The sequence below is a fragment of the Synchiropus splendidus genome, chromosome 4, assembly GCF_027744825.2.
Source record: "Synchiropus splendidus isolate RoL2022-P1 chromosome 4, RoL_Sspl_1.0, whole genome shotgun sequence".
Taxonomy (NCBI): domain Eukaryota; kingdom Metazoa; phylum Chordata; class Actinopteri; order Syngnathiformes; family Callionymidae; genus Synchiropus; species Synchiropus splendidus.
Genome location: NC_071337.1, coordinates 13,553,972 through 13,572,518, shown reverse-complemented (window position 1 = coordinate 13,572,518; position 18,547 = coordinate 13,553,972). Strand labels below are relative to the sequence as shown.

General features: G+C 46.5%; 2 protein-coding genes across 4 annotated transcripts in view; one reads left to right on the top strand and one right to left on the bottom strand.

Annotated features, from left to right (window-relative positions):
* Positions 1-3,244, top strand: part of dtnbp1b (dystrobrevin binding protein 1b) — a 28,881-nt gene extending 25,637 nt beyond the window's left edge. Inside the window, exons 3-4 of one of the 2 annotated variants that reach the window (XM_053864106.1) lie at positions 1,016-1,159; positions 1,764-3,244. In XM_053864106.1, coding sequence (XP_053720081.1) covers positions 1,016-1,159; positions 1,764-2,068 — 449 coding nt within the window. In that variant the 3' untranslated portion in view covers positions 2,069-3,244. The remainder of the gene's footprint in view (positions 1-1,015; positions 1,160-1,763) is intronic. The other variant, XM_053864107.1, reaches the window with a different exon arrangement.
* Positions 3,245-4,161: 917 nt separating this feature from the next.
* The window catches only part of jarid2b (jumonji, AT rich interactive domain 2b), a 78,059-nt gene continuing 63,673 nt past the window's right edge, over positions 4,162-18,547 (bottom strand). For both annotated transcript variants that reach the window (XM_053864104.1, XM_053864105.1), the window contains 13 exons: positions 16,286-16,503; positions 11,593-13,024; positions 10,066-10,607; positions 8,871-8,963; positions 8,623-8,741; positions 8,483-8,553; positions 8,040-8,154; positions 7,864-7,969; positions 7,504-7,686; positions 6,888-7,018; positions 6,632-6,818; positions 6,455-6,562; positions 4,162-6,376 (listed from right to left, as the gene is read on the bottom strand). In XM_053864104.1, the coding sequence (XP_053720079.1) occupies positions 6,167-6,376; positions 6,455-6,562; positions 6,632-6,818; positions 6,888-7,018; positions 7,504-7,686; positions 7,864-7,969; positions 8,040-8,154; positions 8,483-8,553; positions 8,623-8,741; positions 8,871-8,963; positions 10,066-10,607; positions 11,593-13,024; positions 16,286-16,503 (3,515 nt within the window). In that variant the 3' untranslated portion in view covers positions 4,162-6,166. The remainder of the gene's footprint in view (positions 6,377-6,454; positions 6,563-6,631; positions 6,819-6,887; positions 7,019-7,503; positions 7,687-7,863; positions 7,970-8,039; positions 8,155-8,482; positions 8,554-8,622; positions 8,742-8,870; positions 8,964-10,065; positions 10,608-11,592; positions 13,025-16,285; positions 16,504-18,547) is intronic.

The window sequence follows — 18,547 nt, the reverse complement described above, 5'->3', positions numbered from 1 at the left end:
AAACTGATACGAAACGGTACAACAGCTTTAAAAGCCGACTTTTCATGCCCTGTTGTGTGTACCGCTACCGCGCTGGTCCCCGTCTTTTCGACAGTGTGACTCAGCAGGATGTCGAAAGTGAGTCGCACCTTGTCCATGTTGGTGATGTGGCCGGGCCGGATACGCTTGAACGGAAGATGGCCAGCTTTTCCTTGTAATCCGCCGGAAGTTGCTGCGCCACCGTAGTCACTGTAGATGCTTCTCACAGCTGTCCTCTGATCAATAATCCACTGATCGAGTCGGTCCTCCAGCTCGGACCATCTCCCCTTGTTTCTGCGGAAACTCAGGTTTGTCTTCTTGACTTGGCGTAGCTTGGTTTCCTGCTTCTCCGCTTGCGAACTATGGATTCGTTGAAGCTGAATTCTCTAGCAGCAGCTCGATTCCAGTTTAAACTGTGCTTCGTAGGCGTGTCTCTTAGCCGAACCAATATTGTTTTGCATGATGCAGATACCTGCCGGGTACCTCCTGGGGGCGTGGCTTTAGCGTCTGCTTTCACGCCCACACTTCCCCTTTCACGTCCACGTTTCCACTACGTAACCAGCGCGCGGGCTGGAACCGCTCTCAGTCAGTCAAGCGCAGCACTCAGTGCACACATAAGGCGCACCGTCCATATTGGCGAAGACTTAAGACTTTTAAGTGCCTAATAGTGGTGAAAATACGGTAGCAGCATTAGCATGAGTAGTTTGCTTCAGATTCCATCTTGTAACGCACATTCTAAACACCAGCGCAGTGACAGTGGAACCCAAGAGAAAGACAACGCTATGAGCGTTTCCTTCTCTCACCCCTGAATATCTCCCTCACCTGCATCTGCAGCATTTCTCCGCTCCCTTGTTGTGTGGCCTCTGTCATTCCAACTGCCATCCAGCTTTGAAACTCGTGATGAAGTTGTGGAACAAAACAAGGCGCCTGTGTTTCAGGGCAAGTGCTGTACCTGGTTCTCCAGTCCAACTCTGTGATTCTCCCGTGTTTTGTCTAGAGCCAATAGGAAGCATGTCGTCCATGGAGGTGAACGTGGACATGCTGGAGCAGATGGATCTGATGGACATGTCCGACCACGAGGCTCTGGATGTGTTTTTACACTCGGGTGGAGAAGACAACAGTGCTGCCTCACCTGTTGCTGGTAGGACACACAGAGGGCAAAAAAAAGATCAATCAAACTTCATCACGAAAGTCAAACATATTGTGAACTTGGGGAAATGGTGAAACCCTCTGAAGGAAACTTTGGAGAGTAATAGTCTATAAATCTCACGCTTGGACGAAGTAACGTCCTTCAGAATGATGCCTCACATCTGGTTTATGTGCGGTGGAGCGAAGCCGAAGTGACACCTGAGATTGATTAGCATCATGTTCCGGTATGAGGCGACATCTGTCCACGTCTGGAGTGTGTCGGCAAACGCACAAATCAAAGTGACTGCTGATGTAACAGCACAGTTGATGAGAAATCCATTCTCACCAAGGGTGTGCGACCCCCTGTATATTTCACCACCAGGGGGCACTGAGAGCTGCAGCAGCTGGCAGGTGTCACTTCCTGTTTCTCTGCCTATTCCCTCAAGAGGTAGTCTATTCTAGCTACCTGGGGTGAGAGGAGGGCGACACCCAGGGCAGGCACCAGTGCCTCACAAGCCACATAAAGATTCACAGCTCAGACACCATCTAAGAGTCGCCATTTTCAAACCAACACTCTGCTCATGTTGACGATTTCTCATGAAAAACGGTTCCCTCAGGTCCCGATGTCGAGTCCTTCACCACCGAAATCAGCCTCCAGGTGCCCACCCAGACGGAGCTTCGCCACAAACTCTCCTCGCTCTCCTCCACCTGCACCGACTCGGCCAGCCAGGACACGGAGGGAGGGGAGGACGAGGAGGAGGAGGAGGAGGAGCCTGAACACCAGGGAGGTGGCGGAGCGGAGGGGAGAAGGAGGAGGCGACCTCCTGTGGTGGTGACCCTGGACGAGGAGGACGTGACCCCCGACACGGCGCTGGTGGACTCCAGCAGCAGAGACTGTGAGAAGGTTCCACCCAAGGTTTGAATGGGGACGAACCCGAGGGCCCTCAGAGCTGCCAAACTCTTGCGCCATTAGAGTTCGGCCCCAAATTCAGCCAGTGAGAGAGAAACTACTGCCATGCTCTTTAAATTTGTTCATTCCTCAGACATGAGTTTGACCTTCCACTGAAACACAATTTCTAAAACATGCTAAAAACATTCATCATAAAGAGATTTTTATATTGATGCCCAAAACATGTTTCTTTCATTCTTTCTACTTTTGTTTAACTGCACGCTGGTGTTCAGTGTAACCTTCAACTACAGCTAATAACAAATATACTAGCAAATATGTGCGTCTTCTCAGCGATATTAACAGGTATTTTGACTTCGCTCATCTTCTTTCCATTCCGGCAGTCACATGACGACTTGACTAGACCAGCGCAGCAGCGCACCACCCCCTGCTGGTCAGTAATGGAACTACCTTTAGCAGATATTTCGCATTTTAGACAAATTACATTATGAATTTATTAGAGGCTTAGTCATGCATATACTTGCACTGATATTACGTTATTATTATTGTCCCATGTAATTATACATTTATATAGTTTGGGTTAAGCCTTTTTTTTACCATCAAATATTTATTTTGATAATTGTTTTCTATTTTTTACACATTAAAATGTTTTTTTTTTTTTTTTTTCTTTTCCATTACATTTCCTGTTTCACTGAGTTTCTCTTTCCACTGGCAAGCCTTGGGTCTTGGGTCGCGCTGCACAAGCTCTGATGTTCCATGGATACCAAGGACCAAATCCCGCACCGGAAGAAAAACCTTTTGTACAGAATGTTTGAGTCATGTGACGTGACAGCTTTACTCCTCCCAGTCTTCTTCTCCTGCCTTCAACTGTCTCCTGCTCGTTGGTTTTCGATGTCTCCCTCCACCACAACAGAACAACTCATCCAGGAACAAATCAAAAGGGAGGAACAGCATTGAGGAGCATGTCCGTTCACTCCTGGTCCATGAGCTGGTGAGATTCTGTGTTCCCTTCAGGCTGAGAGAGGGGGGGGGGGGATTTTACTGTGTGTATGCAGTCAGTTTTCTCTGAATAAGGAAAAGCAATACAGTGTTGAGTTGAGCGTAAATGACACTTGACGGTTGAGCGAGTGGACGTGAGTCTGTATTGTGATTATTAAACAGCCATTCTTGGTGTCTGAGACTCCTTTCTTTGGTCTTTACCCCCCAAAATGGATTACAACCGGGAAAAAATATATACATATGAAAATGAAGGTCACTATGAACAATATTTTACTTTCCTTTGCCCGAAGATTACACATTATATATGATAACATTAGGAATGACCGTGCCATATATTCCGAATGTGCCAGTACTACAATTTAAAACGTCGTAATTGGAGGACACTTATATTTGCACTATATATATATATATATATATATATATATATATATATCTTCTGTAGTTCTGTAACTTCTTAGTTAAACAAATGCATCCGCACGTTCTGTCGCGTTTCAATAGCAACCGACAACAAATTGAGGAGATAAAAATGTGTGTAAAACTCACTTCAATGACTTGCTCTTGTTCAGCTTTGGCGCTCAAATTGAAATTATGTCATTATTAGAGGCAAAACATTGGCTCACGTGCTCACCGCGACAACACGGAAGTACCTCCCGTCATGTGACGGTGGACTCGCTTTGGGTTGGCTGAGACCAACTACTGGAGAGGGGCGTGGCCAACCTTCCTCACGACTCCCGGATAGTTGCTGTTGAAAGTCGCCGTCTGTCCTTGAATACATCACTCACACGTTACCTAGTAAAGACGCTGCTATTGATCTGCGCAACATTAAAAAAGCGGTCGGTCGCTAGCACCGTACCGTGGTTGTTCCATCATTTCCGCTCTGGTGAAGTATAACTCCTTTAAACATCATAATATATCTCATGCAAACCGTAATAATTCCACATGAGAGTCTCCTCCACCTCAACCAAACTTGACCATCCTCCCTAGTCACAGCTGCATCTATGAACCTCTCCCTCTCACTCAGTGTAAAATGTATGTCTACCTTCACAAAACAACTTCAGAAGGTAGGTGTGATGTTATCGATCTGGGAGCAGTTTGAGAAGCTTCAGGAAAATATGCAAAAAAGACTTGTCGGTACATTTTTATTAAACCTCAGGTACAAACTGCAAAAGTAAAAAACTGTCAATAAAACCAATATGAGACTCTTTCCATGAGGAGGGAGAGCTGCCGAGCTGCGGCGCTAATAAATAAAGTCACCAGAGATCCCGCTGTCAGCAAGTCGTTTGTAGAAAAATGGAAACAATCGAGCTAAACTGAACAAACAAAACGTAAGAGGGAGAAATATGGTAAGGCCATAAAAACTTGACAACCACTGTTATTCCGTTTCAGTTTCTTTAAATAGTCCAAAAACAGTTCAGTCTTCTGCAGGGACGACGACAAAGTGGATTTCTCTTGACAGTCTCCACTGACAAGCTCAGTGCAACATGAGAAGCTACGACATTGTTGTTGAATTTTCAGCAATGAAAATGTAAAAACCCATCTTTTTTGTGTGAACATCTCTCACTTTTTTCCCTTTTCTTTAAAAAAGTAAAGCTAAACAAAGAAAGACTAGTTAAAGGGGGAAAGGGGGGGCAGTTGTTGGCTACTCATAATCTTATCTCTTAAGCAGCACTTCAAATTTTATACATGTTTAGCAGAGCAACCCTGTAAGCGTGACACTCACACGGATGAAGAAAGGGTAATGTAAGGCTTTTTCTTCATCCTCCTCTCCGATCCTTCCTTCTCTCCCACTCGACGCCGCAAAAAGGCTCGTATTTTAAAGACATTTACAGGATTATGTACAGAAAAAATGTGGTGGTGGTCGTAATGTTTCTTCAAAAACAGAAATGGAAAAAATAAAGATAGTAAGAGGGTTTGATATTTCACATTTGACACTCACACTAGTGGCTCTACTGGAGATAACTGCACAGGCAGGTGTTGCGTTTCCGGTCGGGAAATCTGCTGTTCTGAATCCAGCCTTCTGTCTTTCGCTAAATTGCTGAGGATGAATTTTTAAATTGACAAAACCTTTTTTTGAAGAGCAAGCTTTAGCGGATGTAACTTTTCATTCTTAGTATGGATTTATGTCTTTTAAACTCTTGCACCAACTTCATGGTCCAGAGGTAGATCATGTGTGCTCCTGCACACAACTCACTTCCTGCTCTCTCTCACCTTCAACAGGCTCCTGGCTGATCATTCAGAAAAACATGTTTTTTTTCCCCCGTCCGGTGAATACAACAGCCTTTGGCAGTTAAACACATCAGGAAAAGTTAAAACGCAACATAAAATAATAATAATAAAAATAACAATAATAATAGAATAATTCATGTTGACTGGTACAGATGAAACTGCGGGAAGAATGGAATGTTAACACGATTGCACATCAAGACGCAGAGAAGCCTGGAGGCCAGTCCGCCCTGTGAGGTGGGGGCCAGGCGGGATTTGAACATTTGTGTTGTTATACAGTAATTGGAAGCAACAGCACCAAGAATCGGATCTCCTCGCGAAGTATCAGGCACAGTTTTCACTCGCAAGCAGAGGAGGAAGCGCCTCCACACAACCAGGAAGTGAGGCGAGCGGCGAGGTCGCTCCGCCGACACTCACACGCCAACCGATCCACCGAAACAATAAAATACACAGAAAGAAAAACTATTGAAAAAAACAAAACAAAGCTAGACTTTTCAAATGAAAAGGTGAGGAAATATCGCCAACCAACAATAAACAAACATTGTCTGTCTTTCAAGTTTTACCCCCCTCACTGATGCCCCGAACAAGGGAGAGACTTTGGGTACTACTGGATGTGGGAGGGGGGGAGTCCAACTTTGTCACATGATGAGGAGGCGTGTCTTCAGTCTCGGTCGCAAAACTGAACTTAAAAAGGTTTTGTGTTGTGTTTCGGAGGCGTCCCAATACATGTGACCTAATTCTTCTTTCACACTAGTGCAAAAATGACACCTTGTTTAAATGTGTAAACAAGCGCGTCGCGCTAAGGGAGGAGGTGAATATTCGCCAACGCATCTTAAATATGGAGGGGGAGGTGGGTCGGTGATAGATGTAGCAGGGTGTGAGCGGCCTCCCTCAGGACACAGCGGCGGCCTTGGGCATGTGGCTAGAGGACAGGCGGGACAGGGCCACTTCCACAGAGGAGCGTTTCCGAGGCCCTCGCTTCTGCGGTGGGGGGGAGTGACACGAATCGCCCATCGCTCCTACGATGACGGCGCCGCCGCTGCCTCCGTTCTTCACCATGGCTCTCCCACACACCTGCCTCACCAAGCTGTCAATTTGCTCCTGAGAGAGGGACACACAGAAGAGTCACTTCGAAGAAAGCATTGGAAGCCAGAAGACCTTTCTTCTGACGTGGCTCACCTCATCGTAACGGTACATCATCTTAAGGCCTCGGCAGGACTTGTGCTTCTCCACGTAGCGCAGGGCGCACTCCAGACAGAAGACCACGTTGTCAGTCTCCTGGACCACCTGAGCACAGACAGGCAGACGTGTGAGAACACTGGATGCCAGGCGCCATGGCGGCCAGCCTGATCTCACCATGGATAAGTAACAGAGGTCCTGGCAGATCTGGCAGCGGCGCTCCGACGACTCCAGAGCCAGCCATTTACCGCGAGCTTTCTTCCGCGCCTCACTGGGCACCAGGCTGCTGTCGTGAGTGCCGTAGCGGGCGGAGGAGAGCAGACCCGCTTTGAAAAGTTCCTGCCGATGATGCATCTCTATGTTCCTGCGGACCGCAACACAACGGGGTCAGAACACCGGACTCACGCTCAGAACCATGGCTTTTTCAGCTCACCTGAGGTCTTTGAGGAGGGAGGAGATGGTGGTGAGGAGGAGACCGTTGTCTCGCTTGGACTCGGCTGTGGCAATCTGGTACAGTAGCTTCTCCATGGAGAAAGGTTTGGCGATACGCCGACATTTCAGGTCCTGCGCAAAACATTGACGTCACATCAAGAGTCGTCTGGTGGGAGTCCTTATTGTAGTTAATACCGCCGTCCGCCAGATGTCAGTGTTGTGACTCATTTACCAGCAATTCATTTTTAGACTTTGAAAATAACGACCCTGCCGCCCCGAAAACATCTGAATATAAGGAAAACGTTTTATTTTAAACGAATAAAGATTTAAAAAATAATTAAAATTAATGATAAATTAATTTCCTGGTGCAGCAGCTGAAGGGCAAAACAGAATCAGAATTTCTTGGCTGGACTGAACTATTTTGAATGAATTATTTTAACATTTTTATACTGGACATGTCTTTTGGAAATGTTCTCAGTGTACCGTACATTAATCAAATGTAAGTTAATTTTGATATTTAAAAAAACACAACATAACTTAAACAGAACTAGATTATTTATTACGTTTTGCGCAGCTTCATAAGCTTCCTGCACTTCCAGACAAGGCAGTGGACTGACCTTTGCTGCTTGATAGCCGAGGTTCATCCAGTGTGGCGTGGCGAAGTGCACCGTCTCTGACACGCTGTAGCCGCAGCAAACTTTGGAGACGAAGGCACCGGGGAAGCAGACCACGAACTGACCGCTCCGCTGGACGGTGCGGTAAACCTTGATACCCTCGCGACACAGCAACTCCGGAGAGATCTACATCAGACGTTTGACAGGTTCATTGTTTGAATAAGACAATGATGCTGATGCAGTCTGACTGCACAATTCAAATGATGTCACTGAAACCTGAATACATATTTACAATTTATGCTAATGTCGTTGATCTTAGACGAAAATCACAAGATCAAAAGATAAAAAACAAAAGTCACTGACCATGATGCTTTTCTCTAACATCTCCAGTCCTGGGGTCCCATTGGCCTGCAGCAGTGTGTGGACCACCTTGTCCAGTTTAGCCTTCTCCTCAGCAGGGACAGAATACCTGTCAGCAGCACACACTTTAGCCCTCTGCAGAACAGCAGCGATCGCACAACAACAACACAACAACTCACCAAATGCAGTCAGCACCAGTGTGTAAGTAATCAATATACGGAAGGCGATTTTGGTCTCGAGACCAGCATGAGGTAGAAAAGACCATGCCAATGTTTAGCCAGGGAATGGTCACCCCTGTGGAACCAAGAGGACAGATGAGCCGAGCGGGAACATATTGATGTTTTGTTGAGAAGTAAAATTTTGTTTGCTGCCGTAACACAAACTGCCATCCTTAAAGAAACAAACTTTGAGCGTGGTTTTAAAACCGAGCAATGCATTCCAGATGCTTGTAGCTAGAGCTGCAAGGTCTGTCTGCATCACTCAGCAGGAGACATGCGAGAGCAAACAGCCAAGGATATCCACTCTGACACGATCAAAACAACAGGAAAAATGACCGTCTATGTCACCGTCGCAGCTTTGATGCCCCAAACAGACACGCTGTCTGAAAAACGTCTCCGCTTACCTGGCACAGCACCAAGATGTCTCAGGATGGATCCAGAGTTATTGGGGAGGACAGTGAGGTTCCATCCGTGTCTGAATACATACAGTAGAGATGAGTCACTTAGGTCTGACATTTGATATTCATAGACGTGCAGCGCTCACTTTGAAAATGGCTCTGATTTTCCTGTCGGGAAACCACTTCCATGAGTGCTAGTGTCCACCTTCCCACAATGCACCGCCACGTGGCTGTCTCTCTGCTCCACAAGCCTCCAGTACTCTTGCTGTGGCAGACAAAACACCAGGCATTCAGAAGTGATACCCAGCTACGCGTCCATCTTCCAGGGGACTACGGTCAATTATACATGACGCGGAAATGAATCATTCGTGGTGAAGACCACCAGGAGGCTCACCTCCACCTCGGCAGCTCCAGGCTCCTTGTTAAAGCACATAGTCATGGTGTTCCGGGCGATCCTGAAGAAGTTCGTCAACGACACCGATTTCCCCTTCAGCCACAAAATATCACAACATTGTTACAAACAGACACAACCACAACCTGCACCAGAAATGTTTAAATGTGTGACAACACAGTTCTGTCACACAACTACACAGTTAAGTCACTTCTGCTCTTTGTTTCTCTTTTATGATCTTAGCTGGTGCTTCCTAGATACTTGACAGCTCATCTACAATTTTAGTCCAAATGGGAGTTGTTATGACACATCAACACACATTTCCAAGGTCAACCTAAACCTCCATATATATTATAAATCTCCATATTAATGTCATGAACATTTAGAGGCAAAGCCCCACTTGCTATTCATTTACCATTGAAATACCAGATTGCATTTAGCCGTTAACCAGGTTCACAGCTAGCTAACAATTTTTGATATAAATAAAAATAAAAATAAATTGTTAATCTGATGTTTCCAGTCCATTCAATGGCTGTCATGTGAACTGTGAGTTTAAAAATGGACACTGCCGGACCAAATCCCACTCTGGCAGATGTGTGGAGTTGGAGGGGTTAAATGACCGGGGAGGAGGAGGAGGAGGAGGAGGAGGAGGTTGGGTTTGAAGAGGGTGGGACATTGTCAGAGGGATGGTTTGGTTCGGGGGGCTTCCTCTTCTTTGACCTACATTTCAGCCAGCCAGAATCAACACAGCTGCCAGCAGAAGCCAGAGGTGGAAACACATCTTTAGCATGAGCCAAAACTCACACACACGCTCACCACACAAACATCCAAAAGCCACAGGATATGCAGTGTGGAAAAAGTACCGGAGGATCCTCTCTCTCTCTCACACACACACACACTCAGAAGAGTCTGTGTATCTTGTCTTTTCTTAACACAAGCTTTTGATCAACGCTGCTGGAACAATCGGAATTCGCATGTTGGCTTTTGTTGGGAGATGAACAACTTCTACTTATCGCCATGACAGGGCTCATGTTTTCTCACAATAAATGACTGACAATTGTACACGGCCGAGGTTGGCAGGGTGAGATAAGAACCAGCACAAAGCAGGAAGAGCAAAGAGGATATATCAAGTCACAACCGCTCCCAGACCAGTTTGGATTTGCCGGATCAGCTGGGAACAAGTCGCCTTCATTCTCACCTTGTAAATACACTTGTGTTGGTCGCCCACAACACTTTGGTCATCCTCCTCCTGCTCCTCCACATGCTGCTTGTCCTCTTTGCCGTGTTTTTCCTGAGCAAACAGCCGGCGCCGGCCTGCTTTGACCTGAGCCTCCAGCTCCTTCAGACGGTGGTAGACTCCGTTAGTGCGGTGTGGTACTTGTGCCCCTCCCACTATCCCACCGACTAGCCCGTTCTTGGGCTCATAGCGGGGTAGCGCCAGTGCACTTGGAGTTGAGGAGTCCAAGAACCCTTCCAAAGGTCCCCGCCGAGACTCCAGCTGCTTTTTCTCCTGCAGTACCTCGGTCTGCAGCCGGAGGCGCTCATCCGCGCTGAGCGAGTCATATGAGAGAAGGTACTGGAGGTACGCCTCCTGCAGCTTGGCCAGCCGGTCCTGCGCCGACTTTGGGATGCGCAGAAGGTCGGCCAGCTTGGTCCACTTCTTCAGGTCCATCACCTGCTGCATGCCGCCCATATCGTTGATGAGCTGGAAAAAACGAGCCAAGTCCACTTCACAGCCGCCTGGCAGGAGCAAAACAAGAGCAGGGTTCAGTCGATGCACTCTGTCAACGCTGAGTAAGAAGAAACAAGCAAACTGACTTCCAGTCTCCAGAGTTCAGTTCTCACTGTGATTTATTTTCCATTGTTTATAATGCCCTCTGCAAGTGTAAGTAGTGAAGCAATCTCAAGAGCTAACTCAATACATGCAGTTGTAACTTGAGTCTTTCAGGTGTATAGAGGCATTTGTGCACAGTAGCTGTCACTCAGAGCAAAACTTCACCATATGGAATTCAGCTTATTTTTAATAGATCAGGGCCGATTAGGACTAACATGTTAATCTCACTCTTATCTTAAATAAGACAGTACTGTGCACACCATGGTTTAACAATAACAATATTCGGACCACCTGACTAACAGGCTCCCAAACAAGGAGTCTGCTTGTTTTCACTTGTCACACAGTGAGAAGATGAAAATCAAATCAATTCCACAAGCATCTGGAGAACTTCACATTTTTCCAACAAGTTAATCTCATTTGAAATATCCAATGTGCATCGCGATCATGCCTGAGCAGGGAAGCTGAGTCATTTAACAGTGGTGCTCATCTGGGGTGGCGGGGATGGTAGTTGGAGCGGAGGTATGGGGCTGAGAGGAACAATCTGATGTGGGTCAGATGTTCCACTTGAAAAACCCAGCTGAGAACTTATTAAGAAACACTTATTGGAACTCTTAAGTCTGTTAAGGTCAAGGCGTCACATTGGAAATTGACCTTATAAAGGTAATAAACAGCTCTGGAATTACTCTGCTAAAACTTAATTACCTTATGTACATATATTATAATGGTAGGTATTGTCTCCTATTTAACCCAAAACCAAAGCCGGGTCAGACATTTTGGTCTGACACCGCAGGTGTTATTCTGGCATGGCCATGGTGAGTGGCTCAACTGTTATCCTGAGTGAAACTTGTGCCACTTTTCAAACACGCTCTGCAGCTGACTTGGCTGACTCACCGATGACGGGTGGCTCCTCCATGGTAATGCCCTGAGATTTGAGGTGTTTGCGGATGCACGCCAGCCGTTGCACATTGGGGCCCCAGCGCCGTCCCAGCATGTGCACTCTCTGAACCTGTGTCACAAAACGCATCTCTTCGCTCAATTTGCATTCCGGCCGCCAGTCTGGAGGTGGCACCACGCGGCACATGCCGGCTGCCTCAGCCTGTTCCCTCACTGCATCCAAGTACACCAGGGGGTCCTGGAACTCCCGGGGCACCGGTCTAAAGATGGGGACGTCCCCAAGAGCGCCCCAGCCTTCTGCCCAGCTCCGCTGCCTCTCCCACTCCTTCTCCTGCTCACGCTCCTTCCGACGCATCATTTCCTTCTCGCGCTCCCACTCCTTGTCGCGTTCGGCAGATCGCACTACTGCTTGTCTGGTCTCTCCAGGGCCGTTGGCGGAAGGAAGCAGAGACGAGGTGGTGGAGGAGGTGACAGAGGTCAGATGAGGATTTGAGGTAGTGCTTGAAGTCTTTACGTGATTCTGCCCTGACGAAGGGGAGGAGCTGGAGCTGCGGCCATGTGACCTGCTCAGCTGCTGCTGTGCTTGTCGAATCAACATCAGCTTTCCCGCCGACGCCCGTTTAGGTCGCTGGTTCACCGACGCTGTGTTGGCTGCTGGTGTAGAAGAAGGCGGGAGTTGTTTGTTTAGGGGAGTGGGTGGAAGTGAGGATGGAGTCAGTTTAGGAGTAGAGGGGAGCGATTCTGACACATGTCCATTACAAATTGGAGTGGTGGGCTTGGCAGTTGGCGTCTGAATCTTTTCATGAGGGAGCGCTTTCTTGCTGCTGCTGCTGCTGCGTGTTTCCAGAGGCAAAGCCAGAAGTTTGGCCTTTTTGGCCTCAGTGCCACTGGTCTTCTCGGCGGCCCCCGGCCCCACTGGTGTCAGCACGACCTCCAGCCGTCGCTTGGAGTTGCGCAGGCCCTCCCTTACCGAACACTCCACGTGACCATTCTGCAAATGTCTCTTCTCAAAGTCCTTGGGCAGCGAATTGTGCCGCTGTCCATTGAGCCGACCGTTGAGGCGGGTTCCGGCCGTCATATTGTGAAGCCCGTTAGATAGTAGCACCTGTTTGCGTGTTTTTGCATTGCTGTGGTGGGCTGTTGCCGCTGCTTTTCCTGAGTGGGCCAGCCTGCTGCTGGCTGCTGGCTGGCTGTGCTGATTGTGATTGTTCGCTGACGCCGAGGCGCAGTTGTGTCTGCTGCTGCTGTGGAGTTTGGTTTTCCTGCCCAGTTCTCGCTGTTTGGCTTTGGTGTAGGTGACATGGCCCTTGGACACAGTGGCTGTGTACTTCTTCACAGTTTTGGACGGCAGTCGGAAGTCACGGTCCTTCTTGGCATTGATGGCAGCTCGTGCCGATCCTGCTCGAGTCAGTCCATTCACCTTGGTAAACTGAAACCAAAGGGAGAGCTGTGTTAGAAGAGCGTCCATTACTTTGTCTCCAACGCAATCTATAAATGTGTTAAACCTCATAAATAAATAATCTAACCTCACCCTCTTCTACTTTATCCCAAATACACTGGTGGGAGCTGGTTATTTCTGTATTTTACAATAAGGATAATGAGAAGGAAGTCCGCAGCAGATTTATTAAAGAAAGAAAACTCAAGAAAGAGGGTTGCGAAAGCACCAATCTAGAACAAAAGGACGATAAGCAGCCCGAGTCTTCTGCTTTACATCATTCTGCTGTATGCATTTCTAAGAATATCCATTTTCCCTCCATCCACATCTCCTTGTTTTCATGGCCCACTTTCCCTGCTGCCTGGAGAGTCTCACTTCCACCCCGCACCCCAAGTGTGTATACGTATCCTGGAGTGATAGAACTATAAAGCGCTCATTAGGAGATGCTCAGCACTGAGGTGGACAAGTTCCTGAATGTTTTGTAAGATAAATGAATTCTGCAATTGGAAAATAAAATTCTACACAGACTCAAGCAAGCTTATTAGTCCTTTCCACCTCCTGGCAGCGAACCTCAAAACAAAACAGCAATGCAGGATGTCAGAGATGGAGTTATCAATCACAGCCGAGCACCACAGGAGGGAGGTGACAGCCGCTCCACTGACAGGTTTCCTTTTAAAGGACTTTGTGTGTGCGCGTGATGTGCGCGCGTACGTGCGTGTGTGTGTGTGTCTATTTATTGTGTTGTGTTCGTCTCAGGTGGCGGAGGGCAGACACAAAGACCAGGCCATTAAAAGATAAGGTGGGGGGCTGAAATCTAACCCAGCCTCCGTCAATCACTGCCCCCCCGACACATTCATGACAAAGGAAAAACAGAGCAACAGGGAGTGTGGAAAGAGGAGAGGCTGAGCTTGCTAACTATTATAACCCTTACATACTAAAGCAAGCATACATTGGTCACTGATTTTCAGACTGATGTAATGTACGGTGACACATTTGCTTATGTTTGCTGACAAAGCATCCCTGAGACAGTATGGAGTGAGCACAGTTCGCCACTAGAGGGCTCAGATCGCAGGTTCCACTTATGACAGACATGACTAATTATTTTCTTCTGAAGGCTCGGCAGGATGGCGTGAGAGTAATGAAAGGTAACAATGAGAGACGGAAGGAAGTGGAGGACAGGAGTGGAGACAGAGACGATAAAAAAGCAAGAACCACAAAGTAGTGAAGAAGACAGGAAGGAGGAAAAAAAGCACAGACGAGGAAGCAGCCAGCAGCAACTGGACTGGATTTCGGTCGCACGTGAACAGGAAGGTGGGAGGAGATGGAGGAGGGAGGTGGGTCTAGATGACATCATGTGTTGCTATAGCCCAGCTGAGGTCTGGCAGGAAGATTTTTTAACAGGCAACATCTGCGCAGAGCTGTCCCTGAGAAGAAGAAAGAGAAGACCGGCAGAGGAAGACAAAGTTGCCAAGACCCAAAAGGAAGACGGAATACACACTCCAAGAGGGAGAGTTTTATCCCATGTGGTTCTGTCTTTGTGTGGAACTCACACTCTGACAAAGACAACTTGCTTCTCTGTATGTGCCGTGGGACTTTCTCATCACTTATTATTTAGTATTTTTCTCCTATTTTTCATGATGTTCATTCAGCTCTTAACAGTTCAGTTTCTAATTAAAAGTTGGGTTTCCCCCCTAATTCATTTCCCACTCCTGACCTGTGGCTTTAACTTCTGACTGGTCGCTGCATTTAACAAATTACACATTCAAGATAAACAAAAGAGTGTTTACTGCCTTCAAACTACTCTGACTGTGTTCACCAATAATTTCTCTTTCACCCTTCATTCCTATACAACGAGAGCCCGAGGGGTTAATTGAGAGGGACTAAATACAAAAAAGACAAGTCCACCTTTTCTTCCCGCTGCTACGGGCTGATATCTCCACTTGTGTTATTTAATTAAAATGAAGAAAGGTATTATTTTATTACGAGACCGAGTTATGGGGCATGTGTTTTGTTGATACACGGCGCTATTAAATTAGACTCGCAGTGAATTGAATTATGATAATGTTGCACCCATCGCCTTTACACGCACAACCTCGAGTTGGTTTTACAGCAACATAACCACTTAACCTTTTATATGGCTGAGACTCTTTTTTTTTCCACAGTCGGTAGTGTGTAAAAAAAAACGTGCACTGAACACGCGTACATGTTAATTGGGGAGTGAGGGAAGTGGAAGGGGGGGGGCACTAATCCTTCCGAATGATTGGAGCCATGTTGTCAAGGGCAGGATCCGTCTGTTTGAAAGCACCGAGACAAAAAATGAGTGAAACAGATAGGAAGAGGAATAGGTTGGATGAATGTGGAATGAAAGCAGAGCATGAAAGAAGCGAACGCATCACACGGGGTGCCAAAAGTGATTTGAAAGAGAGTCGTGAAGGAGTCTGGGATCAAAGACTAATGAGGAAGTGAGGCCGAAGTTTGTCTTGGCAGTTACTCGCTCCCATTGAGATTCACTGCCGCACCTCCTGGACAATTGAAGCCACTTTAACAACCTGAAGCCGACGCATGAGTGCGCTTCATCAGCAGAGAATTACCGCGCGACAAACAACAGAGTGACGTTGAAAGCGAAAAGGCGGAATCTAGCAGAAGACACACTATCACATCTTTGAAAATGAACACATCAAAGAAGCAGTCGGCTAAGTAGCAAACTTCTTTCACGCCTTTTTTCTTTTAACTCTTTGAGGTTCCTTGATCGGGCATAAATTGTGAAAATTCCAGCAATGAGCGCTCAGCAGCTTTCAGAGCTCCACGCCACAGTTACTAAATATAGCTGCAGCCAAAATAAAATCATTACTCCCCCAGACACAATAGAGTGAGAAGTGATGAGGAGAAGAGAGGAAGCAATATATCATTGAATGTTTATGGATTCTATAATCGTAAGTCACTGTGTTGTAACAATATCAGGAAGCTTGAAGCATAAAAAAACATCTAGTTATAATATCCACTCAAATGTTCAGTCGGACATTGCTCACGTGCCATAGTTAAATACGTACTAGCGCAGTCTAACGTCACACCTAAAAGTTAAAGAGATAACATCAGAAAAAGGACAAGAAAAGAAGAACACGTGACAATAAAAATAGGACCAGCTTTTGGACACTCTGAGCCACAAATACTGTCACCTTCCCAGGCTTGAACAGCTTTTAAAAATATGTCAGTTCAGGGTACTTGCAAATAACACACACGTGTTTGTGGGTTTACCTGTTTGCGTAGCTCCTCAGCAGCTCTTCTCGGTGGCAGCCCATTGGCAGTACGGCGACTGCTGGCCAAGGCCTGCTGCAACCTGATTTGCTCCCGAGCTTCTGCCCGCTCGCTGCGCTCCCTCAGCAGGGGCGGCGGAGGAGGAACATCCCTGCTGTGAGCTCCCACCTTGGGCCTGGGACTCTCTCTGGTTCCTGCTTTTCCATGGTTGTTGAAAACTGGAGGGGAGAGCAGGACAAACAGAGAGATCAGTTGTTAGGATATTTTGACATATATTGAAGGAAAAGGTTTGAACTTTAATTCACATGAGCTAGGAAGATACTATTTATACGCCTTTTTGGACTCATCAAACAGATGAAACTGTATGTTCTGTTTTAAAATTTGACAATAAAGAAATCTTCTGGTGTCATGTGGACAGTTGATATTTCCTGCAACAAAAGTGAAAACTATTCTCTTCCCATATCTATTTTTGCAGTGCTGATTCAGCAATAATAGCTCATAAAAGAGGATGGCTGACCCTACAATTTACTGAATTCTCAGAAAGTCTTGCCTGAAAGACAGAAAAATCGGTCAGTAGAGTTTGAAAAAAATTTAAGGGGCGCATTTGTTGCTTAAGAATCCATCACACAATACCTAATCTGCCATCGATCCACAACGGCGATACACAGATTTCACATTAAAGACTCCCAATCACAAAACGTTTTGAAGGCTTCATGAAAACCTCTTCAACTTGTCCAATAAGGCCATGTGCTCAGGCCACCCAGGGGCTGACATTTCAGTATGAGAGTCCAAAAGTTCTGAAGTAATCATTGTGCAAAGTTGAAAAATGTCCCAATTAAGAGTTTTGCGCAGTTTTATACAACAACATGCACAGAAATAATGACCAACTAGCAAAGAACAGAGCCTCCAATATCCTCCATGATCCATGTTGTTCGAGCTCTTTTTCTGTCTGCAAATGTGTGTTCACTTATGGCTTCCAGTCAGTGGGAGTACTCAAACCCTTGAATGAAAAAATAGATCCTTCAGGAGTGAGTGACCAATAAAATCTGTTAAAATTAGCTCCGTCAACATGGCACGTGGCTCAACAGAGCCTGAGTGTTGATGAAAAGCTCACAACGAAGGGCTGTATCCGCCCAAATAAAAACGACTCCTCTCTCTTCTAATTCCATTTCACCGTTCTTGCTTTACATCAACACCCCCATCTATCGTCACTCTCCCTCCCTTCTCCTCCCATCAAGCCCATATAACCTCCCTCTGACTGTGCTGCATATTAAAGTGCCACGTTTGACACTTGCCGTAATACAACAAAATATACAGGAGCGTGTGTTGTCCCATGTTAAGGTGCGAGATATCAAACAGCGAGCTTAAAAACACTGTCGCCATTTCGTATGAGTAAACAATCATCCATCTTTTTGTCCTTAACCCCTATCGTCTGTGTTGTCCTCTGCTGTGCATATCTGCTTATTCTCCCCTTATCTATTTATTCAGCATATCACAGTGACGGCGCCAGGATGCTTTTGCAAACACTGTTGTTGGAGAAGATAAGAGGAGACTTGACTCTCTCTATTTCTCTCCCTCTCGCTTGCTCTCTCCCTCTTTCTCTCTCTCACACACACAGTACTATAACATTTATTGGTTTTACAACTCTCAGGCTGGAGAAAAGTTTCCGTTTGTTGTGGATGGACCACAGACACACAGTTCTTCATAAGTTTGCAGCCAGCGACTCTACAAATTGTCTCTCTGCGATCACGTCTCTATTTTATACCCACCAGGCTCCTCACTCCTCCACATTCCACTCAATAGGACGACAGAGTAAAGAGCTGAGTAAAACGTTCACCTTTTGAACTTTACTGGCTGCAATTCTGCAGACTAAAAGGGAGCGAGATGGAGTCAGAGCGGGAGGGGTGGAGGAATCAGCTGTGAAACTCCGGCTAGTATGGATTCTTTTCCGAACGTGTCTCTGGCACGGTTGTCTAACTTTCGTTTTAGTATCTCTTTTAAAAAGCTTGCGCTGAAGAGTAAAAAATTAAAGTAAAAAAAAGTAAAAAACTCGGGGTGTTGATGTAACTTTCGCTACTGGCACAGAGGCTGGGTTCAGGTTCAGACCTGTACCAGATCTAAATGACGTATCTGAACTGTCAATACTGACAGCACAGACAGAAACAAAACTGCAACACAGTGCCCATTGAAATTTAAAGTTTGGCGGCATCGTCGGAGAAAGCTGTGGATCCCCCGCCCCCTCCTTTCCTTCAGTTAACTTTA